The sequence below is a fragment of the Ictalurus punctatus genome, chromosome 12 (genome assembly GCF_001660625.3).
Source record: "Ictalurus punctatus breed USDA103 chromosome 12, Coco_2.0, whole genome shotgun sequence".
In the NCBI taxonomy this organism is placed as follows: domain Eukaryota; kingdom Metazoa; phylum Chordata; class Actinopteri; order Siluriformes; family Ictaluridae; genus Ictalurus; species Ictalurus punctatus.
In genome coordinates, this window is record NC_030427.2 from 16,438,458 (window position 1) to 16,449,226 (window position 10,769).

General features: G+C 35.0%; 1 protein-coding gene across 3 annotated transcripts; it reads right to left on the reverse strand.

Moving 5' to 3' along the window:
* Positions 1 to 816: 816 nt before the first annotated feature.
* On the reverse strand, positions 817 to 10,560 carry LOC108272638 (uncharacterized). Of its 3 annotated transcripts, none has more exons than XM_047159088.2 (8): positions 9,955 to 10,560; positions 8,579 to 8,693; positions 7,769 to 8,086; positions 5,144 to 5,473; positions 4,072 to 4,197; positions 3,664 to 3,696; positions 3,276 to 3,317; positions 817 to 2,535 (listed from the first exon to the last, which is right to left on the reverse strand). In XM_047159088.2, exons 2-8 carry the CDS (start codon positions 8,646 to 8,648, stop codon positions 2,516 to 2,518), a joined length of 939 nt encoding a protein of 312 aa, XP_047015044.1. In that variant the 5' UTR covers positions 8,649 to 8,693; positions 9,955 to 10,560; the 3' UTR covers positions 817 to 2,515. The 3 variants fall into 3 exon arrangements, with proteins under 3 accessions (XP_047015044.1, XP_047015043.1, XP_017336657.1); XM_047159087.2 differs by having other exon boundaries at positions 10,193 to 10,559; XM_017481168.3 differs by having other exon boundaries at positions 5,144 to 5,449; positions 10,193 to 10,556.
* Between the last annotated feature and the right edge of the window lie 209 nt (positions 10,561 to 10,769).

The following is a 10,769-nucleotide window of genomic DNA, read 5'->3' on the forward strand; positions in this document are numbered from 1 at the left end:
TTTAAGAGGAGCAGCCTTCAAACACTGAACATTGAGGTTTATTGTATTTGTTTACAAGGTGGAACAGGATAACGCTTGTTTTTTTTCATACAGTCTGTAAAATTAACTGAAAATATTACATTTAGTTTATCAGAAGTTAAAATGAAGTAATGTGTCATGGCTCACACTATGTTCCTAAATTCTGCCATAATTGTCCAGGTCAAGTTTTCTCATGCCCACTTGTGTGTTATATTGTGGGACATTAATGTTACCATCTCTAAAAATAAATAATAATAAAAAAAATAAAAAATAAAAACTTCAACTATGCCCCTAAATTTTTGCAATTAGGTTCACAAGTGCTCCTAAAAGAAATTGTCTTGTGTCTCTCCTGTAAACAGTGTTATTGCCTTTTCTGCATTCGCCTGAATTGTTTTCGTTTGGTTGCATATTGTTATAGTTGATCACATATTTTCATTTGGTTGATGGCATTTTTATTTTTACTTATCCTATATTTTGGGTACAATTTTATTTATATTTTGCTTCTACGAGATGATGCACTTTAAGGTTCAGTCTATTTGATGCAAAGATTTTTTTACATTAGCAGGAATGTAGCACAACATGGAGGTGAAAGCAGCGGTCTGTTTATTTAAATGTGAAAGTGCAATAAAGATATGTTGTCCCTAAAATAATCGTGATAAATAATCGAGATCTCAATATTGATCAAAATAATCATGATTATCATTTTGGCCATAATCGTGCAGCCCTACAGTGTTACTATGGTTACTGTGATATGTGGTTGTGTGATCCACTTTGACATTTTACAGACCTCCAACTCAATTCTGTTCAGTAAATATTTATTAATATTTTCTTTTTACAATTGAGAAACAATACATAAACACGCACAAATAATCTGTAAAAAAAAAAACACATTTAAAAAAAAAAAGAGTAAAACAGTAACAGACAGAGTAACATCCACACATACAGATGTTTAATACGTTTAGTGTTCAAAAAATACTTGAAAGTGCATATTTACCCATAAGTTTTCAATCCAGTGTCTATTAGTGAAAGAGTGGTTTCCTCCCAAATATGAAATCATAAAAATAGATGTTGTAACTCTGGGAGTTAAATGATTATATTGAGAACTAAGTTTCTCTTGAATATACCAAAAGTTCATGATTAAACTCAGAGATTTTCCCTCACACCAACATGTCCATATTTTGCAGACATGATTAAACACATTTAATTCAAACTGAGTCTTGAAGAGTGTCTGAGGTCCATTTTGAAGTGACCATGACTGCAGGCTTCTACCTCCAAAGGTAACATATTTTATAGTGAAGGGTGAAATGAATGGCTCTTCATTCAGAGAAGGTTTTTGACCAGGTATAATGATTATCTGTTCTATATAAAATCTATCTATATATAACCTAATATATAATCTGTTTTGATAGATAGATAGATAGATCTTTTTTGCTTTTGTGTTTTTGTACTTTTTAAAAAAAAATATTTTTCATAACTTTTATGATTTTTAAAAAATAACTTTTATAAAACTATATAACGGACCGGTCTGGAACATGAATGATATCAAATGTTTCTGAACGCTATAACTACTTTGAACAAGAGAACTAGGCTGTAATAATGTGAACTATTTTACATGCAAAACATGTTGCATTATGTTTGTCTTGCGTTCTAAAAACATTCACATATGATTAATGTAAATTGGAACGAAGGCCGCATCTCATTATCCATGACATTGTTAAATCTCCGGCTCTCAGACACTCACCGAACAGAGCAGACGCAAAGAGAGGTGTGAGTGCAGCGGGAAAGCAAGACCTCGTGCATGCAGGACAGTACTGGTGACATTTGGAAAGTCACTAAGGTTTGTCCAAAAGTCACTAGACGCTTTTTTTTTTTTTTTTTTTTTTTTTTAAAATAAAAAGTCGCTAAAGGGGTCTGAAAAGTCGCTAAGTTGGCAACACTGGTCTGCACTGACAGCTAGATAAAAGGCATCTAAGCTCCGCCTCGCCCCAGCAAAAAGAAAATACAAAAGGAGAGGGAACGCAAGGTTTTTCATTTATACACATTCTATTTGAAAAGCAATAAAATATACAAAGTACCCAAATGATGCCCTGTCTGTGTTTTTTTCTTGAAAACAACTTGCGCCCCCCTTCTGATCTCTCTGCGGTTTAGAACCACTGAGATAAGGGAACTACATCACTGACACACCTGAAGGGCGCTGGATCAGGACAGAACCTCAGACATTAGAGCTGTGGGACACAGTACTAGCTCTTAACATCCTGACTTATCATTACATTTAAGGTTTTTCCACAGTTTCCACAGCCTGGCACTTTAATTACACATTTAAAATCACACTCAGGGTCACATGATACTGAACACTAACTTGTTTGTTGAGCCAGTAATAGAGAAAGAATATTTTTTTTTAGAAGACCAAAGTGCCCTGATGGCTATGTTTCTAAACTTACCATCATATGATTAAATGTTTACAGGGTAATTAATAATCAGACGTTACACTGCGATCTTAAACAGGTTCAATCAGGGCTGAAAAACAAACAACAAGAAGATAAAACTTTACAAATTGCATATCACAACCACTTTTATACTGTAATAATATTCTACAGTACAATCATACAACAATAATAATAGTGCATCATAATATTACCGCAGCAGAATATATACATAGTTTTATTCATCCATTGAAAATATCCTGGTTGAAAAGTTCCCTTTAGGCTCGGGACTGTATGGAATCGAGTTTGTTGGAGTGAGGCCAGATTCATTTTCCTTAAACAAAGTTTCAGTCACTAAGATTGCTAATATGCTAAGAAAATGTGTCTAAAGCAACATGTCTGGATAACATTCCAGCTAGGTTTTTCCTAGTGTTATGCATATTGTCAATTTCTCACATGAACAAGGAATTGTTCCACTTGATATGAAAACCGAAAAAAGAAAAAAAAAATCATTCCACCACACTGAAAAGGGCCCATAAAAGATGTCCTCCTGTAATAAACAAACTAGCATTTTAGCTAGCCCACAAAAAGCTAGTATTATAGTAAACATGTTTGTACACAGAGTAGCTTTATCGTAAGCAGGCCAACCATGCATGGTACGATTTATATTTTATACTCCATATAAAATATACAAATTCAGTGGAATGTAATGTCATAAAAATTATAGCCCACTGTTAAATTGAATATGTGTGTGTGTGTGTGTGTGTGTGTCGTTGGAATCAGATTTTTAGATTCTTTCAAATATTAGTGTATGATTAGAAACATGAACTATACCTTTTTCATCTTCAACATCATCAGGATCTTTGGAAAAGTTTCCTGAAAACATAAATAAATAAAGACACTCTGTCAAATGGTGCAATATGTAACAGGGTACAAGAAAAGCTTTCAGTATTGGATTCATACATACAAGAGAAAGCTGATGAGTAGAAAGCACAGTATTAAAAGAAAAGAAAACAGCGGTTTTGTAAAATGTTGGTATTTTACTCACGAGCTCCCAAACAGAGTATTCGGTTATTCAGAGCAGCAGCAAAGAGAGTAAAGTAAAGAGCACGGCTTTCCCCTGGAAATATTAGTGTCCATGCACTGAGATCTATAAAGTTACTGAATAAACCCAGCTCCACAGCTACACCATAAACACACCAAATCTGAATAGTGGACATACCGGGAAGGTCGAGAGATTTTACTCTTTTTAGCTCTGTAAAAACAATCAAACAAACAAACACATCACATTATTAGAGATCTCTCAGGGTGGAAATCTTTGACCTGAATGTGTGACATGTCATAAATTAGTTAAACATTGTAATTGTTGGTAAATCACAGTGGTGTAAGCAGAATAAAACGTTCCAGACCGCTCTGTTATATGAAAATAAAGCACTTCAGGATGCGGGGTAGCGACACTATAAACCCTACAAATGATTCTGTTGAAACACACAGCATTTAATCCTCTTTAGATATCTACTGTTACTTGTGTGTAAATATTATGTTGTTTGTATTTCTTTGTAGTTTAGTACAATTGCTTGTTTGGTTTCATTTCCTATTTTTAAATGAACTTTATTACTTTATTACTTACGCAAATCGCAGCTTTGCTTCAACAAGAGAGCAATCAGGAACCCGACGATGAGAGACCCGATAACTATTACACTGGCAATGCTGTTCTTCACCATGCTTTCATCAGCTAGGGGATGCAATGGGATATCTTGGAGGAAGGAAGGGAGGGAAGGAGGGAAGAAAGAAAATGTACACAAATACAACTAATATGTTACTGTTACAGTCTCAGATAGTTGATCCAACACTTAATTATCTTTATTATTCCTCTTATACTGCAGCAATTTTTACTGACATTTATTAGATTTTAATTTCCATTTACAGGTATATTCAATGTTGTGGAACATCAGTGAAATAAGTTAGCTCCTTATTTCCTGGTCTCACTTACAGTATATCAGCTATAAACAATCGTTCCCTAACCAGTCTCTCTTAGACCCCTTCCATAAATGTTAAATAAACATCTCCTTACAGAAAACTTCACCATCAGCAATAATAACTTTATTTGTGATATATATAACAAAAGGTTGTTTTGTTTTTTAATCTGTTAACTATTAGTCTTAGATTATGTTCTTTTGCTGTTACTATAGAAAGAATAACATATTACAACCAAAGCTTGGACAAAAAAGGTTTTTTTGACAATGTGAATAGAATTACTCGCTAATATATTTTATTTCTTAATATAACATTTGCATAGACTGATAACCAGAAAACACATCTGCGGTGACTGAAAATAACACTGTTACTGACATTAAGTCATTATTTTATGTAAAACTGTCAAAATGGCGGCCAGATGTTCAAGCCTGAGGTAAAAAAAAAAAAAAGTCACTATAACGATTTTAAAAACACATGCTTTGTGCTCTGTTTATTTGTTTTATGTAAAAATGTATTTCTTAATTTGGTGACTATACTTGATTTGGCCAAGATATTAGTTCTTTGCTAATATTAGGTCTACTTTTATTATGTAATATATGCTAAGTAGTATATGAAGGTAAATTAGTCTGGCTAACTTATTACGCAAAGTTAAAACCAAGAATGATATATTTCAGGAATATCTAACTTTATTCATGATGAATGGCACATGAATAGAAAATAATTACCCTTTCTCTCCAGATGAAAACTGCGCTTTCCTTCTTCTTCATATTTGTTGTTGAGGACGACGCACCTGTAAGGTGCCCAGGCCGTGTTGATCTTCTGGAAGCTCAGTTTGCTGGTCAGAGTGAAGAGACCGTCATTTCCCTGCGTGCTTTGAAGTGTGGCGCTTTTTGTCCAGTTTGTGTTGCTTTGATCAAACCAGTGGATGGTTCCTGCTGGATATCCACCGCTAGCGCTACAGTACAGATCAGCATGTTCACCATTCACTATCTTTTCCGGCACGGATGTTATGATCAGGTTGCTGTATTTGCCTAAAAAAATGAACGTTAAAATTCCTGTTAAAAGATCACAGGCACTTTGTATTAGTGAGATAATGCGAACAAGAGGACATTTTTCTCTTACCTGTGACACTGATTGTGAATTTAACTTTATCAGTGCCTCTGTTGGTCTGAATGAAATATTTATATTTGCCTCCATCTGAGATCGCGGTGTTATCTTTGTCCTCTTGGATGACTAATCCCCCTTTTACCCGCTCACTTATGTGAGTTTATGTGGACAGTCCTCTCTAGGCAGAGCCACAGTTGTGCCGTATTCGTACTATTTTTTAATAATGGATGTAATTTTTCTCTACAGGATGTTAAAAGTTTAGAATTTTTTTTTTTTAAATTTAATCCTGACTGATACTTTTCCAGAACTTTGTCCTGGAGTTGTTTTTTGATTGCTCCTTGTTCTTGATGTATGTTTAGTTATGTTCTATAACAAACTCTGCGTTCTTCTAGGAACAGGTGTATTAATATTGAGACGACATATGTCGAGATAATTTCTTTAATCTCAAGAAAAACATTTTTTCCTCAATGAATATAACACAATCTTTACCAACATACTAATTTAGATGATGCAATATTCTTGTATATAATGAAATTAGCTGCTATTTTGTAAAGTATGTTGGAGAATCTGCCGCAGTTCTTCTGGAAACTATGCTTTGTTTTTTATTGCAGCTTATCCCTGAAAGCCAGCATTTAATTTTTTTTGTCAGAAAAGTAGTCCATTGAATAATATATTACCTTTTTTACTGACATAAGAACATTTTCCCTAATTTTTATTTTTTTTAAATATACATCTAAACCAAAATTAGGATTAAACATTAGGGTGTGTATGATTTTTACACAGTACTGTATATTACCTGGGATTACTGCTATTGCTCATTTTATAATATGTAACATACAGCATAATCTTTACAAAAACAGGAAGATGCATTAAAAAACACTGACGGCTTCATATGGGATGAAAATCCCAGCGATACAGCAGTAATAATTACATTAACCACCTCCACATGTAAATCTAATCCAGTCTAAATAGAGCTTAAGCACTTACGATTACTAATATATCCACATAATAAGCTAGTGTGTATAGTGCCTGGTCTCCTACTGTTTAAAAAAAAAAGTTTTTATTATTTTCCATGTGTTTGTGTCCTGGTATTGTTTGCAGGGAGGATAATAATTCTAACCCCTAACCCATTACCCTAGGACCATTGGTATTATTGCAATTTTGATGTTTTAGTCTTAACTTGAATCAACCTTTTCTATGTGCAGGATTTTGTTAAAGTTCCTCTGGTTTATAAACGTGTTTTATATATAAACCCGACTTCCTTTCAGTCATTCACATTCAACAATTTAATAATTTAACATCTGAAGTAATATTTCACTTTTAATCTGTTAATGAATAAAATGCAATGTATGGTAAGGGCATTCTTAGTCCTATTTAATCTGCTGTAATATATTTATGACTGTTGTATTGATTCATTTTACTCATTGCAATTTTAATCTATTAGTATTTAGTATCTAAACTTTTGCATATATTCTGTCGATAAACCAGATATAACACATCTGCAGGCTCCAGGCACTGAGATCACCTTCATATTACTAATGCTTGAGCATCACCCACTGAGACCATTACACAAAGAAAAAAGGAAGAGGAGATATCACTCATCCTTCTCAACCGTTGTTCCTAACCACCCCAGTGATGGTAATGGAATCAAAAAAGAGTATTATTTGGAAAAATAACAAGATATATCTGTTATCACTCAAACTGAAGTGATACAAACAGCCAGATGTTAAAGTCTGAGGTAAGGGCTGTCACTACTCAAAAACAGAATTCTGTAATTAAACAAAAACAAAATACTTTGTGCTCGGTTTGTTAATCTTACATAAATATGAATGTCTTCATTTAGCGATTACAATTGGTTTGGTTGAGAGATTAGCACAAGGTGTCTTTGCTAAAGTTAGATAAACTTATTGTGCATATATATATATATATATATATATTATATATATTAGGGATGCCACGATACCAAATATCTAGTAGTCAGTACTGATACCACCAAATGTGCATGGTAATGTATATTGCACTACAGTGCAGATCAGCATGTTCGCAATTCACTATCTCTTCTAGCACGGAGGTTATAATCAGTTTGCGGTTCTTGGCTAAAAATTTTTAAAGAAGATTCTCGTTAAAAGGTCACAGGATCACATGTTAGGAAATACAAACAATCTCAGAAAGTCACAGAAATAATGGTGCAGTTTAGACTGTAATATTGAGATAATGTGAACAAGAGGACATTTTTCTCTTACCTGTAACGCTGACGGTGAATTTTACTTGATCATTACCCTGGCTGGTCCTGATGAAATACCAATATTCAGCTTCATCTGAGATCGCGGTGTTATGAAGCTGTAACGATGGCCCGTTTTCAACTTTAAATCGAGAGTCCCCTGTCACTTTGTTCACATATGGTTGAAAAGTGAAACAGGGTTCATTCTCTCCACTCCTAGTTAAAACCACTGTGTTAATGCTGATAAACTTAGAATCAGTGAGGGGCTCGAAACTGCAGGAAATGTGAGTGGTCTGACCGATGACTCCTACTGCAGGCTGGCAGTTCAGTTTAAACAGACCTGTTGAACAAAAAAACAAACAAATCTGATTTTTAAAAAAAATCTGATAAACACACCAGAAATGTACCATCACACAGGGCAAAAGGAGAGCATTCAATCGAGAAGTAACCAAGAAGCCAAGGCTAACCCTAATCCCTAACCCATTACCCAAGTACATTTTGTATTATTGTAATTTTTGTTTTAGTCTTAACTTTTTCTATGTGCAGGATTTTGTTAAAGTTCCTCTGGTTTATAAACGTGTTTTATATATAAACCTGACTTCCTTTCAATCATTCACATTCAACAATTTAACATCTGGAGTAGAGCTGCAACAACTAATTAATAAAATCGATAATAATCGATTATGAAATTTGTTGTCAACGAATCTCATTATCGATTAGTTGGTCTGCGCATGGTACGTTTACTCATTACGTCGAAAAAATAATCAGCCAACTAATCAATTATGAAAATAATCGTTAGTTGCTGCCTAATCTGGAGTAATACTTCACTTACTCTCAGCAGACTTTCCAACGCGTACAGATGACAACATCAACACAAAGAACAGGAGAATCACTGAAGCCATGTTTCCATGCAAAAGCAAGAGAAATTTTACATCATTGTGATCAGGCTGAAGAGAAAGAAAAAAAGGAGGAAAAAAATAAATGTTATTTCCCCAAGCTCAGGGACAGAGCAGAAATATCACCACAAAACATTCCACAAATCATAAGGACATAACAGAGAGTGTGCTGTGTTTAAGATTTCTGAAATCTGGGTTTGATATCAGTTATATGCTGCAATACAGCACCTCTTAAATTTTGTTGAATCTCAAATTCTGTGTTTGTGAGACAGAAAATTATTATTTACTCAAAATTCATCCAGAAAGCTGAGTCACTGAACCATCAGGAGAGGGATTCTTAAAAAGTACATGAATAAATAAATAAATCTCCCCTCTCTCACATATACTCCCATCAGCCATAAAACAGGAGTGGATTTTGGTTTTGCAGGACAACACAGCCTTGAACAAAATGAAGTGGACCGTTTATCACCTGTGACTCCTGCTACAGGATAATATCTAGTGAATGTTTACAGTGACGCTGTAATAGACCGATGAGAGTCGACAGCATGCAGTTATACAGCGTACAGTCGAGCAGCTCCATCTGAGTCCATTTACTCCTAACTGTGTTCACCTGTGTTCCAGGTTAATATAATTAACCAGGGTTTACAGATTCCTGACACCATCATTGAAAAAGGGAGATGATCTGTTTCCCCTGAGCTTTTCTTAAAATGTGAAAGAGTTCTCTTGTGTTTCTGATGTACAAACATTACTCCATAATCCCAGGTTCCCAATCTTTGTTCTGTATGTAATACACACACTGTCTGCTCTTACACTTAGCTTTTTTGTGAAAATGTGTTAGATTTCATTGCAATTATTTGCTATAGTACAAGATCTGTACAGCTGTGGATCATTTTTAAACTCCTGAGCATGGGGCAGTCTCCTCCATGATTCCTGCCCAGTGACTTTATATCTAATACGACATCATGGTGCCGGTCACTCCCATGAAGCCTTTGGTTGTTTCTTTGTATAAAGAGTCGCCATCTCGTGAACTTGAAGTCAGCGCATGCGCAGTGGATAGGGCTGGGTGGACAGTGGCCCCGCCTCGCACAATAATACGAATAAAATCAGACTTTCTGAAACTTTTGTAAATCCAGCGGAAATGTTTAGCTCGGTTTGTCTTACGCAAATATTTACACACAATTTTACTACAGATTAATGAACGAAGTACATTGTTCTTGCCCGTATTGTGCAATAATAACTCTGTGGAGCTAAATGACGCAGATTATATTAGCAACGAGGTACGGAAGTAGCAACAAGTTAGTCTAGAATTTACAGCATTAAGTTCCGGCTTGGAAAATGTCTCCTATGGTTTCTCAGTACAGCTGCTACAGAATGGTGTAGAGAACAGCAGCACTGTAAACCCGGATTCACCGCTGGTTCTGCTGCACCAGACCCAACACAAGGACCAACGACTACGACTTCCTTCTTACCTGCTTCATCTACCTTTACTGCTACTAAAGTGTCTACACCACGCATGGATCACACATAAACAACGCGTACAGAACACGTACCTGACGTGTAGCACTGAAGTGAGATTTATCAGTACACACTGAACTGCAGAGGTTCTAACAAACTTCTCCTGTGGGTTTGTTCTGATTTGGGACTGCTGTGGGACTGTGCTGTAACCCGACACTTCTCAAATTACAACCCAAAAATTCAGGCAAGGAAATGATGCAACAGCAGCCACTTCTAATCCAAAATAAAAATAGAAAGAAAGTACAATAAAAATAAAGTATAGATTTTAGAAAAGCAAGTAGTAAGTAGAATCATAAATGCTGGATATGAAGTGTTGTCTGGTTGTTCGGTTGTAAGTGTGTATGCTTTTCTGTGTTTTCTAACGGTCAGAGTCAGTGTAGACACACAGGCAGTATAGTATACACAGACTGAGTTCACACAGACATACACTGTATTCTGAATTTTATTCTATGAATTTCATCAGTAGTGTTTCTGTTTGGTTGTATGGTTGAATGTACATTATTTGTTTCTATCTGTTTATTGCTGCAGTTATTTTATTATTTGTTCCCAAAGTCTGTATCCAAGCTTCAGCAATACAAATGTTAATATCTGTCATGCCAATAAAGCCACCCT

Coding starts and splice junctions, on each gene's coding strand:
- LOC108272638 (XM_047159088.2), bottom strand. CDS start 8,648: ATGGCTTCAGTGATTCTCCTGTTCTTTGTGTTGATGTTGTCATCTGTA. Junction 5,474..7,768: donor ATTCACCGTCAGCGTTACAG/GTAAGAGAAAAA, acceptor ATCTTTTAACAG/GAATTTTAACGTTCATTTTT. Junction 3,697..4,071: donor GAAGCAAAGCTGCGATTTGC/GTAAGTAATAAA, acceptor TTGTTTTTACAG/AGCTAAAAAGAGTAAAATCT.